General features: G+C 38.0%; 1 protein-coding gene across 5 annotated transcripts in view; it reads left to right on the forward strand.

The window, feature by feature from the left end:
• Positions 1-21752, forward strand: part of KCNQ5 (potassium channel, voltage gated KQT-like subfamily Q, member 5) — a 639257-nt gene that overhangs the window by 551888 nt on the left and 65617 nt on the right. The window contains exons 8-11 of one of the 5 annotated variants that reach the window (XM_012646057.1): positions 5378-5472; positions 9479-9505; positions 14585-14641; positions 18156-18376. In XM_012646057.1, the coding sequence (XP_012501511.1) occupies positions 5378-5472; positions 9479-9505; positions 14585-14641; positions 18156-18376 (400 nt within the window). The remainder of the gene's footprint in view (positions 1-5377; positions 5473-9478; positions 9506-14584; positions 14642-18155; positions 18377-21752) is intronic. The other 4 variants (XM_012646059.1, XM_012646058.1, XM_012646061.1 and 1 more) reach the window with 4 other exon arrangements.

Below are 21752 nucleotides of genomic sequence, written 5' to 3' on the forward strand. Positions count from 1 at the left end.
ATAATTATTAAATTTGATCATTGTTCTTCCTCATTGTAGTCTTTAGACAGAATTCAGGGCTTTAGGCCCTAATTACATATTGTAGAAATTTATTTTTCAAATGCACCAGATTGAAAAGCAAACCCGATTCACTAATCCATTTAATTTCTTACCCAATAAACCTCATTTGGTTTGCTGAACACACAAAACATCAAGACCAAAAGCAATCTCCTTTGTTTTAAGCCAGAGCAACTATCTTCCTAAAAGGGCAACGGAGATGCCCAAATTGCTTTGTCATTTGGTTGGTGACAGAACTAAATTAACCAGCATTTCAAGGTTTTAGGAAAAAGTTTAAAACCCCAGCAGCTTGCAACACATTTAGCTGTCTCAATATCTTGGCGTGATTCTTTTAAATTAACTTTTCATTTCAAGTGGGGCAGTCTGGGAAACTCAGTAATGTTTTGAATACCTGCCCAAATGTCACAACTTTTATTAATAATGACTAAGACTCATTAAGTGCTTTTTAGTTTGCAGAGTGCTTCTAATATATTATATTACTTGATCCTCAGGACAAGCCTAGGAGGAGCTAGGACTCGAATCCCTGCTGTCTGATCTGAATCCTTCACTCCTTCCAAAAAGCAGTGGCTACATCCTCGTATATTAACAAGCCTTGGGATTAACACTGAAAGATTCTTCAGAAGTTCCATGGTAGAGGTTTACCTCTGGAGAGATGGGGCCAGTTTAGGGTGGAGCCAAGATGCTTTACTAGGAACACATACAGGGGAATTAATTGAAAGTTTATGGAATAAATGCTAATAGACTTCATTTCCTTAAGGGAAGAAATTAGAAGATGCTGCTTTGAGGAAGCTAACTTGCCCAAAAGAAAAAAAATCACATATTGAAATTTTGGCTTCCCCTATCAAAATAGCTTAGTCTTCACCCAGTTACCATAAAGTGAAGCCACCAGTCAAGCCACTAACTCAGAGATTGTACATCTTTTTTAGTGCTTCAGTCGTAAATAAGAACAAACTCAGAAACAAAATTCTAGATATGAAAAACATGACAGTAGGAAAAAAAAAATAGAAGGAAAGATAAAGTTGTGAAAATCTTCCAGAAAGTAGAATAAAAAGATAGAGATAGAAAATAAGACAAAAAATGGTAAGAAAATTGAAGGACCCTTCCAGCGGGTCCAATATCCAATAGGGGCACCTCAAATAGAGTACAGGGAAACTAAGGGGAGGATTTTATCAAAGAAATGTGACATCATTATTCTCCAGAACTGGAAGACAGAATTGGCCACAGTAAAAGAGCTGACCAAGTGGCCAACACTGTGAGCCAAAAACTTTACACCTAGATTATCATAGAGAAATATGAGAACACTTGCAAAAAAAAGGAGGGATCCTACATGCTTTCTGAGCAGGACATAGCCAAAGGATCAAGAATCAGGAAGGCATTGGATTTCTCTTTAGCAACCCTACAATTTGAAAACAGTGAATCAACACTTTCAAAATTATAGAAAAAAAATGATTTCCAACCTAGAATTCTATGCCAGCCAAACTACTCATTGAATAGGAGAGTAGCACAAAGACATTTTTAGACATGCACAATCTCAAAAATTAACCTACCATTTAACCTTTATTCAATAAGCTACTTAGAATTGCTCTTCCAAAACAAGGGCTTAAACCAAGAGAGAAAAAGGGCATCCAGGAAATGAGATTCCAGGCAGAAAAGAGTAAAGGGAGTCTCTGTGATGACAGGGAAAGGAAGCCCTGAGACAGCAGCTGCAGCAGCCTTGAGAACAAAGTGAGAAGGAGGCTGAGCTCCAGGAGAAGAGTCTTCAAGGAAACAAAAGAATGGAACTGAAAGATTGCATGATGTATCTGACTGGAAGAATTTTATAGTTCTGTTAGAGAGATCAGGAATGTATTCATAATAGGTATATATAGGCAAATCAAGAAATTAAAATAGGGCAATAATATTACAACTCAAAAAAAATATATAGAAAAGAGTAGCCATAGTACATCACATTGCTGAACTAGGAACAATACTATGTGGTCATAGTAATACAAACACTAAATTGCAACTTAACTAAAAATTGTGATATAAAAATGTTGGAAGGATAAGAGCAGGGGAAGAGGGCATGTAAGTGGGCTATGTCATTATCTTTCACGGTAAGAAGTTAATTGATAATGCCCGAAATTGAAAAATCAAGAAATACAAGTATGAGCATAAGCCTTTAAAAATAAGAATTCTTAAAAATAGAAGCAACAACTGTAAGAATTGAAGGGGTCGCACTAAGGAAAAAACATTAGTGTGAAGAGAGATGGGGAAAGGGATTGCTGATTTATATCCCAAATCTTTCAGGACTCTGACATTTTAAGTTCTATATCTTAAAATAATAAGCTCCATGTTAATTATACCTTTCCGTGGTCAGCTAAAACTTTCTGGACCATTTCCAGAAAGGGTCAAACATGCCATAGCTGTCATACTCTAGACAATGAGAACTGAATACTCCCTAAAAACTGAATTATTCTGACATTGCACTTATAATTATGAGCCAAAGTTCAAATCTGTTTGGCTGCCTAGAGCATCGGCAGCACCTGAGAAAGGGTAAATTTGGCTTTCGTTTTGCTTCTTGTTGACTTGTCCTTTGGAGTATATATACCATGTAAATTAACCATAGGAAATCCCTCTGAGGTGTTATTTTTCTCTTGCCAACCACTATGTGATTTTGGCTTTAAATATAGGAACATCAGCTACTGAATCATATGGATGTGGGCTTGAAATTCAGCTACTAGGAGCAATTAGCTGAGAGAGAGCTGAGGACAGGACAAAGTTATCAGAGTATAAGAGTAATGGAGTTACACTTTCCACTTTGATTTTGACTGTTAACTAATGTCAGCCCTGTGATAGATGCCACTTGCACCTTCTGTACCTCTCATTTACGAGGCATTTTTAAGAGAAGAATATAAAGGGAATAAGAGCTTAGCTGTTGAGATCAATTTGATAGAGAAAGAGCAAGAAGCCAGGTCTCATTATAAAAAAAATCTTCAATTTTCTCAGATTAGCCTCCTTTGCCCCCATTTCTTTACAGCATTAACAGGTAATGCCTTGGTCCCATTTTTCGTTGTATTGTTTTGGATTTTTTTCACTGGTATCTAATAATGCACAGACCTGTTAATATGCTTCTAGTTCTAATGAGTCTTGCTTTCAAAATATCAGAGTGCATGTACATGTGATGCCTTCTATGGAAATTGTGTAATTAAGGCAGCCCTCTATGCCACTACAGCATTGGAGGATCTCTGGGCCTCACTGCTACAGATGAAGCTGCAGTAATAAATCCATGCATTTTTTTATTGCTTATTCTAGATCTTTCTATAAGTTGTGTATGTATAATATTTGTAAAAACTAACATTTCAAGATATATGGTGATAATTGCTTTATTCTCCATAAGATGCCAAGATCCTTAGCACAAATTTCCACAGATTAAATCAACATGAACCATGTAAGGAAGGCTCCAGGCAAGAACCCTACTTCAATCATTTAAACCTTCCTTAAAAACATAAAAAGCCTTCATGTCCTACTATACGTTTCTCTAGCTTTTTTTATATCACTTCCTGAAATGTTAACTGAAGTGCAATGTGCATGCAGAAAACAGCACATATCCTAAAGAAACTGAGCACTCCTGCTTAACGAGCACTCAGACAAACAGAGCATGACCTCCTCTATTCCCTTTCTCAATCACCATCCCACAAGGATAACCACTGTGCTACCTTCTAACAGCATAGATTCATTTTCCCTGGTTTTTGTCTTTTATGGAAAGGTGCTCTTTTGTGTCTTGTTTCTCCTATTCAACATTATTCATATAAAGTTCATCCATATTGTTGAGTGCAGTTATAGTGTACTATTGCCATGTAGTATTCCATTACATGAATATACCACAAGTTTTCTATTTATTCTACTGTTGGTAGGTGTTTGGGCATTTTCAGCTTTAGTTTATTAAGAAACCAATGTATCTTTTGTTAAAGCTAAATAAGCGTATCTGTTTCATATACACTTAAGAGTGTATAGCTGTATCTCAGGATATGTATATGTTTAGCCTTAATATAATAGATATTGCCATACAGTTTTCGGAAGTAGTTGTGTCAATTTTTAGCTCTTTTATCCAGCACACATTTATTCAATGATATTCTCAGGAAAAGCAATATCATTAGATCACTTTTTTCTTCATTGTATATTTCAAAATCATGGCTGATGGTTATATAGTAGAGATGTGACCCATTTAAATGGACTTGCCACATAAAATAGAATGTTTTGATTAATGAATCATAATAAAAATTTTTCCCTGAAGAGACTGCAATAAATGCTTGGTCATTAGAGATGTCTGCAAACTCATGACAAAAGAAGAAATTTACCAGAATCTATATGGGAAAGTAAGTTCAGGCAATCTCTCAAATGAACAGTTCAGATGGAAGCTTTTCCAACAACAGTCTTCAAGTAGTCAGCAAAAATCTCAGTGGAGCGATTCTATGACCAAGAGCCAGACAATTTAGATATTGTCTCAACTCCACCAACCTTGTTTAAACCTCTGAGCCTTTATCTGAGCCTTTATTTTCTCATCTACAAGATAAGGGTCTTAATCCACACTTTATTATGAGGATCACATAAAAATACTTTGTAATTTTATGAAATAGACAGAGCTTGTGCTTTACATCAAAGAGCTATAAATATATTCTTAGATCATGATTTTAAATCCTTAGGTGCTTTCCAGTTGTATTTCTAGAGAATACATTTCCCTCTATCTTGTTTTAGCTCTGCTTCTAGTTATTACTATCTTGATTTTTAGCATTAAAAGTATTGCATATAGTTCACTTTCAGGGATCTCATTAATTAAATTATAAACATACCCTGGTGCTCATTAGTGTACCAGTTAGTTTACTAGTTGCATAGTGGATTTTCAGTAGTCCTTTGCCTCTGTGTTATCACATATTGATTAAAGATCAGTCCCTGGAATAAATGTTCATGCTCAGGTAGTTTACCTAATTAGTATCTTGGACATCAATATTTATTGAACCAGTCAATCATTACTTTTCTTGTTTTGCATAATATAGTATCTTTCCCTAATCAGTTCAAAAATCACATTACGTTATACTTTTTAGCACCTTTAGTTTTTGGTGTGAGTTGTTCTGAAAACAATTCTGATGTGGTTGAATATGTTTAATAGCCAGCAGAAAATACCAAAGTAGTCTTTTTCCTGCCTTGAGTATTTATCAGGGGTAAGTATAACAAGCAAAAGACTTTTTAATGTGTAGTAATTCAATAACTTTCCTTTCATTTCATTCTATCTCCTGCTCTCTTTTGTTTCTCTTTTTTATGTCCCAATGTATGCGACATGCAGTGTGTTTGGCGTAGTTATGCAGCTGATGAGAAATCTGTTTCCATTGCAACCTGGAAGCCACACTTGAAGGCCTTGCACACCTGCAGCCCTACCAAGTAGGTATCAGTGTGACAGCTGGTGCTGTAGTTGAGTCTTTTCAAGTTTGTTAAACAAACCATACGCACAAAAAAAAAGTGTCAATTTTTGGCTTGTCTTATTCTCTGTTGCTCTCAGAGAGATTCAAACCTGTATAGTAGCAATTCGGGCAGAAAACTTAATGGAATCAATATCATTTCTCACAATTAACAGACTGGGATTAAAGAGTGAAAGAACATAAACTTTTATAGAGATTTGCTTCTACTATTTCTTGCTTCTTTTCTAATATCTAATTTTATTAATACCACCACAACTCTAAAAGTAAGCACTACAGTTCTTCACAAAACAAGGATCATTTGTCTTCCTCCCATCACCTGACCCCAAAAGGAGAATGCTCTGAGAGCAATATGTCTTCCCATATCTAAGCCTCTCAGAGTCATTTCACGTCTGCATTCCCTTACAGGATGGTCCTCAAGCTTTCCCTTGCAGATCAAACTAATATCAGTAGCAAAAGAAGAGAAGGATCTGGGTCTTGATAATATTACGGTTTACAATGAGGCAATGGGACCAATCAGGTTAAAATTTGGAATTAGCATTCAAAATTTAAAAGTAATATCGCTACCATTCCCATTGTATTGGCCAAAGTAAATCACCCAGCCATGCCTGAACTCAAAGAGGATAGAAAAGTGCAATCCTATCATGTGCCTAGAAGGAGGTGAGAACCAAAAAAATTATGAACAGTCTTAATGATTAGCACAGTGATCTGTAACTTTAAAAAAGCAAAAAAGAAAGCCCTTAGTCCTGGAATCCTGGACTCCAGTTCAACTAGCAGAGCACATGTTAAATCATAATCACCATCTAATTAAAGAAGTCCTCATTGAAATACCAAAGCAAGTAAGTCACAAGAAAGGCTTTCTGTGAGTCACCCAGCTTGATTAGAATAGTCAGTTCCTCAGGTTGCTCAAAAGTTATTAAATTGCTCATCTGACTTAGTGTTTTAGAATACCAGCTCTTGCCCTTCATAGCCCAACAAAACATCAATCCTAGTGGCTTCATGGAATTCAAGGTACCCTGAGTCATAGCATGACTCAGGAAAACCACTTTGTTGTTACTGATCTGGATGGGATACGAACTGGGGAGACCTTCAAGACTTAGTCCCTGGCATAGCCATCTTAATGGAGGTTGGCAATGCAGCAGAATGCACACTGTCGGGAAGCAGCAGATCTGTTATTAACTAGCAGGATTCCTTATGTTGCTTCCCTGTCCTGCCTGGGCCTTGGGTTTCCCATCCACAAAGAGAAGGACAAGAGAGCTGCGCAAGATGATTCCTAAGCTCTATCGGGACATGTCTCCTGGAGATCAGTGTCTAAACTCCGTCAGCACCTGGGACAGAGATATTCATAAAATCCCAGGATGCTACAGAGGACAGAAGCATGGATACTGTTGAGTACATGTGTGGATAAGAATCCTCTTTTCATTTAGATCTTGAAATTCAGTTGAATTCCTTTTATCAAATATTAGACTCTTTCAAAGTTTTGCTATTATAAAAGGGGGGCACAACTCTTTCCTTAGGGGTATGAATCAAAAATGAGAATTATATAGAATTGTATTTCTTGTCTTTATAAATTCTGCTAGATAAATGTAAGAGGAAGATTAGTAGAAAGACCTATAGAGGCTTCTCAAGTGAAAGACTAGAGTAGTCTATTATCATATGTGATTAGTTGCCTTCCCACTTACGCAGTTTTTGGATGAAAAGTCATTCTGAAGCCTGGAAAAACTATTTAATAATGAGTCAAGTTCTCCCAGTAAATCAACTATTATTTTACTTACATGATTTCTTTCTTGTCCTCTGATATTTTCCCTGTGATAAGTGGGGGTGATGGTGGAGGAGGATTTATGCCAATACCTGCATTCTTCTTGTCCCACTGTACCTGTCAATCTTCCCCTCACTCTCCTTTCCCTGCAAGCTCATTGTTCTCTGGGCTCAGCCCCACTTACTGAAGAGCAGTTATTGTCCAGAATGACAGAGCAGTCACTGGTACAGTTCATGGGAACCTGGATGACCTAACACCTCTCCCTCTAGTGATGCTTCACTGTTTCAGATTGCAGTGGTTTTAATCTCTGTTGTTGTTATTGTTTGCTAAGCCAGTGAAAATGTGATGGAAATTACGGGCTCTTTCCCAAGAGAAATATTTGATGCACCAAAAAAAATCAAAAATTCGCCTACAATTTTGATGTATTCACAGACTCCTTGAAGCAAAGTTCAGAACCTTTGCTTTAGAAAGCAAGCCTGCTTTCGTCCAGTTTGTAGGTCTGTGAAGAGAATAATTCATAATGACTTAGAGGGATGTTTTTACATTTATAACTAGCTGGCTTGCTGAATGCAGAGTGATGTAGTAAGAAACAGACAAAAACTGCTTTTTATTTACCTAGTCTATTTCCCTGTAGCATTCAAAGCCTAAGAACTTCTACGGGGAAGGACAATTCATTCATTCATGTATTCATTCAAAAAGTATCATTGACACCCATTGCGTGCAAGGCACTGTTCTAGGCACTGGGAATGCAGGCAGAGAAAAAAGACAAGGAAGTTAGAATCTCAGGCTTCATTCAAGGGATGCTGGGAATAGACAATAAAAATTTTTAAAAAGTAAAATATAGGATAGATTAGATGGCAATAAATGCTAAGGAGAAAAGTAAAATAGGGAAGGAATTTAGGCAGCATCAGGAGCTACGATTTTAAATAGGTGGTCAGGGAAAAGATTGTGTTAACACCAACATCACCATCATCATGATCATCATTAAAAAGCACCAACCCCATGCTCTTGCTCCCCATAGTTTTAGAGATACAATGGGAAGCTTTGACTCCACCCAGGGAACAGGATGGGAGAGAGATCTAAGAAATAACCACGCAGGAGAGAGATCTAAGAAATAACCATGCAGGAGAGAGGTGCAGGGCAAGAGGCGTGCCGGACCCACTCAAACCTGCCAGGGACACAACCCAGCCATTTATTACTCTCTTCTCAGGTCTGGATTGTCTCTCACATACAAGTCAGAGGTCTTAACAGCTGTTATTTCAAAGTTTTGTCTTAATAACAGAAGGATTTATGGAGGGAAATATTTTTATTGATTTTCTTTTCAAAAAGCGTGAAGTGTATGCAAAGGGTGAAACATAGGTAAATATGCTATTTTAGGGAATGAGTTAGATAATTTATGAAGCTATGAGGAATTTTTATCAAGCTCCAAGGATGCCATGTGGTATCTTAAGAAGTCAGAATTTAGAGATTATTAACCCAATGCCTTCAATTTGCTTGTAAGAAAACCAAGACCCACAAGAAGGTAAGGTGCCTGCCCAATAGCACGCAGCTCATTTGCAAAGAGTAGGAGCTCCACACCATGATGCCTAGACCTAAATTTGCTGAAAATGAGTTATTAAAAATGCCACCCCATCTGCCCAAGAGTCTGGCTTAAAAAGGAAAAAAGAAAAAAAATGCCACCCCAACAGTAAGCTTAAAGAGTTCCGATAGATTTTTCTAAGTACCTGATTTATTCCAAAGGAATTCATACTTTATATAATACAAAAAAAAAAAATTCTGCCTCAACAAGTGACTAAGGTACAGGCCCCGGTCACACATTAATGAATCTAGATGTAGAAACCCAAAAGTTTCCCTAAAGCACAGGCACTACATCCACATTGTAACCCATAACATTGTGAGAGTCTTTGCTAATGCCGGTTAGATGAGAATCACTCTCTCTTAACCATGGATAACTGGCTCATGAAGAGTCTATAGGTTTTGGTTATATGTGAGCAGAGTTGGCTTTGCCAAGTAAATGTTGTGCTATCTCAGGTCTGTGCCACAGGAACCTGTGAAAAAGTTGGGTACATTTATATATTGCTTTTGTGGATCTTGCCTGAAAAGGGTTACTTAAGGTACTTGATTCCCCAATCTCCAATTTGGCCATTATCAAGTGCGATAAATGTATTCACCAGTTTATCATCATTTCTCTTCTGTCTGCACGCACCTGAAGGAAAGAGCAAGGGGAAGCATCAAGCAGGTTTGTGATTTCTGTTTTGCTACATGTTTGTTTATAAATCTAATGCCTAACAGATGTTTTAAATGTGTCTCATGTGAATAAAATCGATCAACAAATACAAGATGATTAAAAGTGACCTTTCACAAGATTGCCTGCAAAAGTTGCTACTTTATTGATTTTTTTCTCTCCCTTGGGAGCAAAGTGTCTTTCCATAACTCTCTCACAGCCTTGTTTTTTTACAATCTGCAGGGCATGGAACACTCAGGGAGGAGGGTAGAATAATTATGGTCTTTGATTAGTCCTTGCTGCCACTGCTATTTTTCCAGACAGAGTCTTATCCAAGTATTCGAATTAAGTGATCCAGAAAGTGAAAAAAAGGAATTCTTTTTCCTGAATGTTATAGACTCAGGTCCTTCTTTTGGAGTAAAAAAAAAAAAAGTCTTTTTTTGTTAAGAGGACACTGTGTATAGGAGATGAAAACCATCTCTCGGTGACATCTCCAGCCCATTGAGTGCTGAGGTTTACTCAGGTGATCTGATTCAAAATAAGAGATTTCCCTCACCCATCATTTAAGGTAGCCCTTTCCAAAATTCTCCAAATAATTATGGGCACTCTTTCATGTCTTAGATGGAAATGCTTTATCAGATTGCACAGCAGAGAGTTAGACCTCTGGGGATAGCAAATGAAATAGGGAACAGGAGATGAAAGAGAAAATTTTGATGTGTGAATGAGTACCAGGAAGGGTCTGGATTTGGGAGCAAAGCCCTGAAAAACAGAGCCAGGTAGATCCCAGCACTGAGATGTGAGGGATGGCAGAGGCAGAACCATCAGGAGAATCCCAGGTGCCTGGAAGGGAAGAAGGGACCCAAGTTTTTTCCTGTCATTGCCATTTGTTTCAGTAGAAAGAAAATGAAGGCATCCACCTGCCCAGAATTAGTCCCTTGGTGGTGGCCAAGGGGGTCCAGGGATTGTTCCTTTAGCTTTGTACTGTTATAATAATGATATTAATCATAATGCATTTATGCAGTACTGAAATTAGTTTTAAAAGTTCATGTGGGGCCGGGCGCGGTGGCTCACGCCTGTAATGGTAGCACTCTGGGAGGCTGAGGCGGGAGGGTCGCTTGAGGTCAGGAGTTCGAGACCAGCCTGAGCAAGAGCAAGACCTGTCTCTACCAAAAATAGAAAAAAATTGCCAGGCGTGGTGGCACGCACCTATAGTCCCAGCTATTTGGGAGGCTGATGCAGGAGGATCGCTAGAGCTCAGGAGTTGGAGGTTCCTGTGAGCTATGATGATGCCACTGCACTCTACCTGGGGTGACACAATGAGACTGTGTCTCAAAAAAAAAAAAAAATCACAAATCCTAACATAAATGCATTCATCTATGACAGGAGATAGACATGGTAGGACATACAACATCAGACACTCCTCTGAGTAGGTAAGCCTACCCAGGGGATGGCATTGAAGATTCTTGTCTTATTTGGTAGCCATGGAGTCAGAGCCAACAGCATTGGATGTTCCTCATGGTACTGCCGGAACATTTTAGTTGCCTAAAGAGTTGCTCTTTTCGATTTAGAGATATTTTTTTAGCAAAGAGCAATTTTAGTCATTAGACTCAGAATATTCTTTGCATAGATAACTGGAAGAGGCAAGGTGACCAATTCTAACCCTTCAGTCCTCTTTCTAGATTCCTTGCAGATCCCACCATTTTTCTGTTGTGACTTTACTTGAACAAAGTTACACAAAATAAAACATAGCCATTATAAGCTATGTTTTAGTCTCTTTGGTGATATTTGAAAAACTTTCCTTAACTCAAGAGTTATCCCTTTACAAATTCTCTCGAAGGGTGATTTGTCTCCAAATCCTAAGGACAGAGATTATCTATTAACTTCAGAGCCACTTGAGAGTAAGAGCCCCTGTCTTGGTTTCATCCTCCAAAATAAAGCTTTTGATACCCAAAGGAGACATTCATAAACCATGCGGAGGTGCTTGAATAAGTGTAACCTTTATGGCAATCCTGGGTAAGGGGTCACCTTGGGCTGACACAATGATATTGCACCTTTTTTCTATGTTAACATGGCAGAAAACAAAGACAAATTAAAATGTCCTATTGAGCTTCTGCTCACCAGTCCAAAAATGAGCCTCCTAGTCAGCTGTCACCATTCAAAAAAACTACCAGCCAAATTTTCTAAATTTTATGATATTCACATATATCTAAAACATTTAAATCTATGCAGCATGCTTGTGGCTGAGGTTGTCCAAGATAACTCACCCATAGGTTTGAATATGTACAGAACCACAGAGAATCACACACAGAAATTTCTTGCTTCTTTGTGGTCTTTGGACATTTGGTCACCTTGAAACAAGTCCTGTACTATGACTTAGCCTGGATACCTCACTTAATGCCTCACACTTCCTACACTTAGGTCTTCTATCCCCAAACTGTCTATCATATCCCCCTATGGAAAGCTATGACAGAGAATGTCCTTGAGAAATAATTTTTGGATATAGTGATAAAATGTCCCTGACCTCAAGTAATTTATGTGAAGAGAGATAAACACCAAGAAAAATGAGAAAAGAGGAGACATATAAAAAGAGAGAAAATGAAAAATCATAAAAACGTTGCAATAATCTAAACGAAATAAGCAGAAGCTTCCATTTTAATATTACCTTAGCTTTCACCTTGTTGTGCTCCATACGCAGAATTATCATACTGCATAATGAATGCAGAAAGACTATCATAATAACAATAGCAACAGTACTGTCTTAGAAAATAACAAATTTGTCCTTACCCAAGCAAAATATGCACAAAAAAAAAAATGCATTTACAGTGAGAGTTATCCCTTAGAGAAGAGCAGATCTGGGTCCAGAAAATTGTTAATTAATGCTTGACCCCATTTCAAATGAACTGATTAACACTGCCCGACTGCAGAGTGTTTTAGTGCCCTTGGGGCCATTGAGCTATTGATGGTAATTCAGATAAGCAAAATAGACAAGCTTCAGCTCAAGTAGGAGCCAACTTTTTTATCTCTCAGATATCTCAGAGCCTGGAATCTCCTAAATCCTTCCTTGTGGTTTGTCTTAGTGTTAAAAACGGAGAGTAACCTACGTGTGGATGAGCTCAACACAACAGCCAGCACTTCTCTCCCGACAGCTGTAGACAGGGCCGTACACAGAGAGGCTTTTCTTTCTGCAGAATGGATTAAGGTGTCAAACACATTCATATAATCCTTAATTAACTATGTTCCCTGCTTTGGAATGTCCTTGTTAAAAAGAGAAGATTTTTGTCTTTCTATAATGAGGTTAGGGTATGTTTAAACAAAATTCGTCTACTATGTTTTCAACTAAGGAATAATATCTCATTGTTTGCGACAGATCTAAAAATTATCTTTAAAAATACAAGCCATCGGTCTCCAGAACAGGTTTTTAAATATAGCTCAACCGAGCAATAGTGAAAATAATGTTTCTTTGGTTCTCTTCTGTTCAGATTCAGGTACAAATTACTGTTAGTCTCAACTGAGCCCGCTCTGTTCTTCCTCTACTTAGACCATAAATACAACATTTTTAGCATCATTTAATTACTCATTTCTTTTCCTCTGTCTTCCCACTGAAATAGTTCTAATCTCGTATGTGTGGTGGTAAATGTGTTTATTTATTTTATTCTAATTAATTACCCAATGAAGTAATTTTTCCAACCATTTTTTTAAACTGCCATTTTCAGAGAATAGAATTTATCTGTGAACCCATCTGGCCAGATTAACGCAGTATTCTCACCTTGAGGCTCCTGTGTTGTGCTCCCTTTCTCCTTGACCAGGTCGTGAAATAGTGGTCAGTTAGCCATCACATTGGTACAAAAGGGTTTTTCCTTCTTTCTCCCTAACAAAAGCAGAATATACCATCTGAGATTTGGGGATTGTTCATAAATCTCACTGCCTCTGCGTGGCCTGTCTTCTTAATCAACAATGGTTGGCTGTATACCTGCTTCATAGTTAAACTGCCTTAATTGCAGTTTATAAAGCATTACTAGAACCCTTTTAGACTTCGTAGACAGTAGACTATCTAAAGTTGCTTTAGCAGGTACCTGGAAGATAACAGATGCATGTCTTAAAAGTTAAGGCACAAATGACATTCTTTTATTACATTATGATCTTGTGCTGAGATCCACTGAGTGCTTTGTCTGAACCGCTCCTGCGTGGTTGGCTTTATTGGGTTCTGAGGCAGTGTGTGGCTCTTGGGAGAGAACTCTAGAACACTGGTGGAAAAGACTGTGTTCTTATATTTCTTCTGCATTTATTTTCCATTATTTGCATTTTCATTCTTCTGTGTGCAATGAATGATCTGCATGTGTTATTAAACTAAACTTAGGAAAACTAGACTTTATTTTTTTTCCAGCATAGTCAACTTGTGTCCTTATTGGCAAAATGTTAGGTTGTTTCAAAAACAATCTTTTCAAAATGGTCTCTCCTTCTGCTCACGTTTATTGATACAGGGAAAATGATTTAGTTTTTTAAAAATACATCATAAGACTTAAAATAAGAAATGTACTTTTTTTTACAAACTAACAACCTAGAATCTTTTCTTCCATTTTGTCAAACATGTATTCTATCTGATGATCTGTTTTGTATATTAACTGTAACTGCTGGTGTTTCACACAAATCCAGAACTTACGTTTTTAAATTTCAAAGCAATTAATGTTACCTACTTTATTGATGTCTGTAAATGTTTATTCTTAAAAGTTTTAAAATATTTTATTCTTCAATCATTTATACTATGTTCTATTGATATTTATTACAGGGGTTACTATAGTATAAAATATTTATATTCTTATTTTGATATCAAACAGAGGCTAACATGGACTACCATCATTTGTAATGCCTATTTCAAATCTAATTATTTCAACCTAACCATTAAGATCACTGGATATATTCAAGCAGCACAATTAAGCTACATAGTACTCACTGCTTAAATAGTCTGTGTACTTATATATGAAAAACAATAAAGCCAAATGGCTTTGTTTTTATAAAAAGAAAGAAAAACTCCCCAAGCACTTTCCTAGTGGTGAAATACTTAGTAATGTGCTGCTCTATTTCCCTCGCTCCTAGTAAGTTCTGTAGTAATAAGCAGAAGCTCTTCAGAATGTACACCTCACGGAAGCAGAGGTACCCAGCATCCCAGCTATTGACATGAGATTTGAGAATGCCAACTAACCTCAGGTGCATGATCAGGTTACACCGCCACCCCACTTGAGCCCTGTTCAGAGACTCACTCTTCCTAGGGACTTCTCGAATGAGGTTTTCAGCCCGCTTGTAATTTTCCTTGTTGCTTGTTGCCTGCTTTGATTCTCTCCACCATTGGTTCAAACAGGCAGCGTCCCGCGTTAGCATTGGCAGTCAGCCCTCTGGCGCCTCCTTGTGGTTGGACAACTGCTGAGCTGCTGCACGCACTGGATTGTGATGGCTCAGTTGCCATATTGTGCCTGAGGCGAGAATTTGCAAAGCGCTTATCCCATAAAGGGCTAAAACCCTAATTAAGTATAACAATAACTACAGCATTCCAAGCCCTAGAGTATTACTGTGGGGTTATGATGATGCCACACAGTTCCCTGGCAGACAACATCCGGTAGTAGGCTGCATGCTGGGCCACTTGTCTAACCGGCTGGTTCCTAGAGAGGGAACAACTCCCCTGCGGAGTGGTTGCTCAGGCTCCTCTTAGCATGGTCCTCAGCTGGGAATGTGGGACTGCACACTAGGAAAGATGCTCCAATCAATGACCACAGCGACCTTTGGTTACTTTGTCTAAAGACAGACCTCCCTGTCAGTCCCTTGGGGATAATCTTCGGCAATCTCTTCCTAGAAACACTGTTACATTAATCTTCCTCAAAAATCGTGTTTATAGATGTCACCAAAAAAAGCAGGAAAATAATGAAAACTTTAGTGTACCAGTGAAGAGTCTATATTTTTAATCAATGTGTGTTTTCAATAACAGCCACCTAATCAGTTTAATAGTCTTCTAATCAAGATGCTCTGTTGATTTTCAAAGCAGAAACAAAGGAGAAAAAGTAATAAAAATGAGCTTTTTGTAAGAGGACACAAGAACAGATCTTTTCCTTGTAAAAGAAAATTTTATCTGCTTAAAATTTCTGGATTAGGATTTTATTCCTGACTATCACACAATTATGTAAAAAGAGAAAGTGAAAACATTATATTTTTTTCTAATTTAGAGTGTGATGTGCTGAGTTTATTTTAAAATAATTCTTGAAAATTTCTTAAAATAGTAGATATTAGCAAATACCCATGTAGTTTAGAAAGACAAAAAGGGAAATGGTACCTAGACTTTGTTTATTAATATATCAACTTTAAGTGCTTTAAACGGTACTGAGATTCATAGAATATTATTCCCACTTTCCATTAATTCGTAGGGGTAATGTTTAAATGTTTCATAGAGGCAATTTTTTAAAATATTTTCATAGGAGCAATTTTTTAAATGTTTTGTTATTGTAAATAAACTGTGATGGATTTCATGCTAATACTTTTATTTTAGATATTTTTACTTTTTTAGTAATTGAAACTTTTAAAAAGGAAAAAACATAATTTCATATTAAGTGGGTTTTATGATGTTTTTATCAGTTTCCTGTTTATTTAGTTGGCATAGGAAGGAAATGTATCTTGAAAGTTTGAGAAGATAATTTGCTATTAACTAAACCCAACCTTTTATAGTAACCAGCATCTGTTAGTTCCAGAAAAAATAATAGATAAGAGTAAGTATAGTGAAGACACTTGTAATGATAACTATGTCAACTTGAGCCATTCATTAATCTAAATAAAGGTGCAGAAGTGAGCATATGCTTCCTGAACCAGATCATAAATTTAAATTATAGAACAGATGTGTTGAAACTAAAAAGAGATTTGAATTTTTTACAATTAAAAAAAAAAGCTTGAGAAAAGTATACATTTTGGGCACTATCCCTTTGACAGATTTGTTTAAATAATCGAAGGCTTTTGGATGACATAGAGAACCTAGCCTGAGAATTAAGATGTAGTTTTATGATGTTATTGTTGCTCTTGTTTCATGTAATCTGTCAATTAATCACGTTTGTCAAGTATAGATAAATCCTTCGACTAGTGGGACTGTCGTAAAGAACCCTTGAACCCACCTGACTGCATCACAAAACTGCCCAGCCTGTCCTTTGCATGTGCCTTCCCCTAGTCGTGCCAGACTTAGCTGTGTCTGCATTTCAGAGGGGGGCTGTCAGTTGCATGGTCAACTCATTTATTGTTTCCGGAACTCTATGATCACGATTTGATTTGTTTTCATGTAAACACACATAAAACGTTGTGCCTTTTTAGAATATCATTTGTTAAGCAACTAGGCATAGAAAAATAAATGTTATTGTTTCTTGTTAGCTACAAAACACATATCCACTAAACACATTTGCTGTTGGCATGCTGCAGTTGGGGACAGTGGACATTGCGGTAAGTGGAAAAGACAAGGCCACCACTGCATCTCAGATAACCCTTATCTATGAGAACACTGCCTGTATACCCCACTCCCCGCAGACCCCCGTCATTTCTTCAGGCCCTGCAGAGTCCCGGGCCTCTCACGTTGATGACAGTGTCACCTTCTAATAAATAGCCAGAAACAATGAAAGAAGACGACAAACAAAATGGGCGCACAAAACTTTTTACGGTTCATTTGAGTCCCACAAAAATCGCTTAGCTGTGTTGCTACCTTTATCTCCATGTTAGAGAGGAGGACTCCAAAACCCATGTCTGATTCCCACCTGCCCTTCCCAGCACATCACACCACATCTCTTGATTAGGAAAGTGTGAAGATGTACTTTGGATTTTGCTGTTGTCAATGCTTCCTTTATCAGCCCACAACAATTCAATATTACCTGGCATCAGAAAACTGAATGCCTGAACAAATATAATTTACCAGTAGCTGCCACAGCAAATCGATAACCTGTTTTATAGCAGGAAATTGTGTTAGTGAACATGACATTTCATTCTGTTAATCAATCATCACATTCATTATATGTTGGGACTGTTCTAACTTGCGTGGTTTTTTTGTCTTTCGAGAATGAATCTAAGCATAAAAGAAATGTAATGTTAAGTGTTGTATGTTTAAGATTACGTATGCAGTGCTACCAACTGCTATGAGATTGCATGAATTTATTGATACCATAACCTTGCCTGGAATATAAAAATGCATGCCGAATGTAGATATATATGTAACTGTCATCCCTGTTTTCCTGTAGAAATGTTTAGAAATTACAAAGAGACATGCTCCCAAATAAAAAATAGCTTTTTTTAAATCTCAAAAGTTAAAGTTAAAGCTAAAATCGCTCAACTGTTTTTAAAGTGAATTCCAAACCAGTTCTTGGTTATCTCCAGTGTAATCGTGTACAAACTGCTGGTGTCAGTCCTTTCTGTGACGAATCCAAGGAGGGTGTGTAAACCTGTGGAATGAGATGGATCTCAAATGAATTCAAGCATAGAGATTAAATAAAGCTCAATTTTTCAATATGGGGAAAATACATTACAATGCTCCTACTTGCTGAAAACATTTTGCCTATTGAAATACGTGACCATATACAATTTCCTCAAATTATTTACCCAAGTGGAGTGGAAGAAATTGCTTGAAATGCAATAATCCTGCCTCTGTTCTCCACAGTCAGAAGCTAAGTTTTAAGGAGCGAGTGCGCATGGCTAGCCCGAGGGGCCAGAGTATTAAGAGCCGACAAGCCTCAGTAGGTGACAGGAGGTCCCCGAGCACCGACATCACAGCCGAGGGCAGCCCCACCAAAGTGCAGAAGAGCTGGAGCTTCAACGACCGAACCCGCTTCCGGCCTTCACTGCGCCTCAAAAGTTCTCAGCCAAAACCAGTGATAGACGGTAAGCCCTGTTTTTCCGTGACCATTTTTAATTCGATAGGCTATAGTGAGTGAGATTAGGAAGTAATTAATTCTCCATGATACCACTCGAAGACAGAAGGAAAGAACCCCAGGGAAAGAACTGTTTGTTTATTTTATTGGAAATTTATTCATTGCCTTGAGCAAATGTACAGAACATAAGTTTACTTTTGGAACCAACTTTGGCAGCTAAATCTACATTTTGAAGAAGCCAAACAAAATTCTGTGAATTCTTCATTCCTATCTACAACATATTTATTTCTCAGAGAAGGTCCACATTAAGATCGGTGTGACTGTCATTCTGATATATACGTTATGTCTGACCAGTAAAAGTCCAAGGCCCAATGACAACCATGTGCTCTGTGAATATCTGAAAATACCATTAAGGGTGATCATTTCTGGTCAACAATGAAGGTGCTCTTTCCCCTTCTCACATGCTCCATCGACCACTAAATCAGAGTCCACTGCTAATCTTCCTTAGAGACATTCGTGTTGAACGTTCTTTCAAAGTCTTCCAATGATCAGTGAAATTCAAGTTCTTCTTCCAAGGTGAATTAACCTATTTTACTTATCATATTATATAGCAGACGATTACATGGTAACACATTTTATTGAGTGCTACATAATTTTCATGTTTATAAAATAAAACATTTTATTTTTATTTAAGATTAGCTTGGCTTTCCTTTTAAGTATGCCCTCCCCCACCCCCGCCGGGATCTCTTGTGCTGGGCAAAGAACCAAAATCAAATAGCATCTTCCATTAATGCATAAAAACTGCAAAGGCTATCAGTCGTTCTGTTCTCATTCCCTAGAATAACCTGTATTTTCCCAGGCCCTGAAAGCCCAAGGGATAAAATTAACAACCAGGGGTCATAATCGCAGTGATCTCAGGCTCTCTGCAGCCACGGGTCCCTCCCAGCTTACTCAGAGATCCTCGGGGTATCCCTTCCACTCTCAAGTTAGCAACACAAGCCCCTCTTCACGCTTCTTCATTCTCTACAACCCCATGGGTGCCTTGCTTTTCAATAGACCCCCAGTGTCTGGCCCGATGTGGCCCCTCCTGGCAGAGCTTGCCGCTCCCATCTGAGTTGCGGAACGTGCTGATCTCCCTTCCACCTGTCGCCGTGCTAAGGTGGGAAATGCCTCCTCCACCAACACTGGACACTCCTCCATCAAGCCACTTGCAGCATCTGAGTCACTTGTGGCACAGATTTTCAGTGTCCTCTGGTTTCCACACTCTCCTCCCTAGGATTTTGGCTGAAAGCCCTTGAGCAGCTGAGTCAAGAGTTACCAGTGATGGGGCTTTATGTTGCGCTCAAAATAGACTTGCTGAATATAAATGGGTACATCCTTTCTGGAGGGCAATTTGGCAAAATACATCAAAAGTCTTTACATATGCCTAAGCCTAGACACATCCCACCCACCAATTCTATTTCTAGGATATGATCGATATAATAAAACAATATCAGACATTAGAAATGGTGGTATATGTTAAAAATTATTGACACAGAGAGATGATCACAAAAAAAATAATCATTCCATTTTATATATATAAATATGTAAAAATTCATGTGTTTATAGGAAAAAGTCTGGAAAGATTTACAACAATGTATGAACAGTTACCTCCAACTGATGAGATCACTGTTATGTTTTGTTTCTTCATTTTCTTCATCTGTATTTCCATTATTTCTAAAGATCATGTAAAGCTCTTATACTAAGAAAGCAAAAGAGGATTTTTTATTTAAAAAATTAACCCTTAGCTTATAAAAACAAAATAATAAAACAGAAAAAAAGATTTTAAAATGATCCTTCATTTCACACACTGCCCTCTCGCCACCCCCTGCTCTAGGGGCCCTTGAATAACTGGTGCTCACCAGCCCCTTCTTGGGCCGATTTCCTCCCCAGTGCTAGAAGGTGCACCTGCTCTTGGTGGCGGGGACCAGCCTTCACTGAGTGCAGCCATGCACTGCCTAATGCTGTCTCACAGCTCCCACTACAAATAGAACTTGTATTAGTTTGCTCATGATGCCATAACAAAATACTAGATGCCTTAAACAAAGAAACTTGTTTTTTCGCAGTCTGGAAGCTAGAAGTCCAAGATCAAGGTGCCAGCAGGGTTGGTTCCTTCTGAGGGCTCTCTTTTTGGCTTGCGGAGGGTCTTCTCCCTGTGTCTTCATGTGGTCTTTCCTCTGTGCATGTCTGTGTCCTAATTTCCTCTTTCTATAAGGATATCAATCATACCGGATTAGGGCCCACCCTAATAACCTTATTTTAACTTAATTCCCTATTTAAAAACCCTATCTATAAATAGTGACACATTCAGAGGTACTGGGGGTTAGGACATCAATATATGAATTTTGGAGGGACACAATTCAGCCCATAACAGAGCTCCTGCTCACCCACATCACAGCATCCCTGGCAAGCTGAGATGTGCCCATATCGTCAGCCCTGGCCCTGAGTTCACACTGTTCTAGAAACACATGCATTACACGTTACAGTGGGTCCACGTTCTTCTAACATGGGCTTCCCAAAGCAATCACCTTTGTGTGTAAGGTCCTTACAGTTGGCTGAGCACATTTAAATGAAAAATTCATAGAATCTGGATTCTGAATATGAACAATGAATTCTACGTGTACTGCTTGGCCAGAGGGGAAGAGTTTTTCAAAGGCTCACTAGAGTCAGCACTATTCATCACTGTATTTTTTAGTATCTGCAAAGATGTCTCAGAGATCATGGATACAGAAGTCCTATTCTCTATCAAATCATAAATTAGAGAGGTCTCCTGTCGTCTGTTTTCTAGATCATTTCATACAAGTACATTTTTGTTTGGTTAGAAAGGAATTGCTTCTCCCTAGTCGATGCCCATCTCAACTGATTGCAAGTTCCCCAAGTGACAAGAGGACTGATTGCTGTTCTGTTGAAGTAGCTTTGTTGGCTGCCCCCCTACGGGAGATGGTGGCTCCTCACTCCTCATTTAATCCAGAATCTTTACCTTTGATTTAACTTGACATTGGGTCTTGGGTAAATGGAAGTTCTTTTTTTTACAGAAAAAGAAAAAAAAACTCAAGTAGCTATCAAATCAATACAGACTTCAATTATACATTTTTATTTACAGTGCCTCCCCAGGTTTCAAGTATTTCCAAAATTCACTTATTACTCATAGAAAATAATATATAACACTTACAGCCAACTTTCAATTATTCCAAGTCTAGTTGCTCATTCACTTCTGAGATTCTTTTCTTCTCTCTTTCCTTCACACATTTTAGGCATTTCATTGCCCGTTTGTGTGCTCAGGAAGAGTAGATGAATAGAAGAAAGAATAATAGAAATTCAGATCAACCTTTAAGTTGATAACTAGA

Source organism: Propithecus coquereli, unplaced genomic scaffold (assembly GCF_000956105.1).
Source record: "Propithecus coquereli isolate 6110/MARCELLA unplaced genomic scaffold, Pcoq_1.0 Scaffold24, whole genome shotgun sequence".
Classification (NCBI taxonomy): Eukaryota; Metazoa; Chordata; class Mammalia; order Primates; family Indriidae; genus Propithecus; species Propithecus coquereli.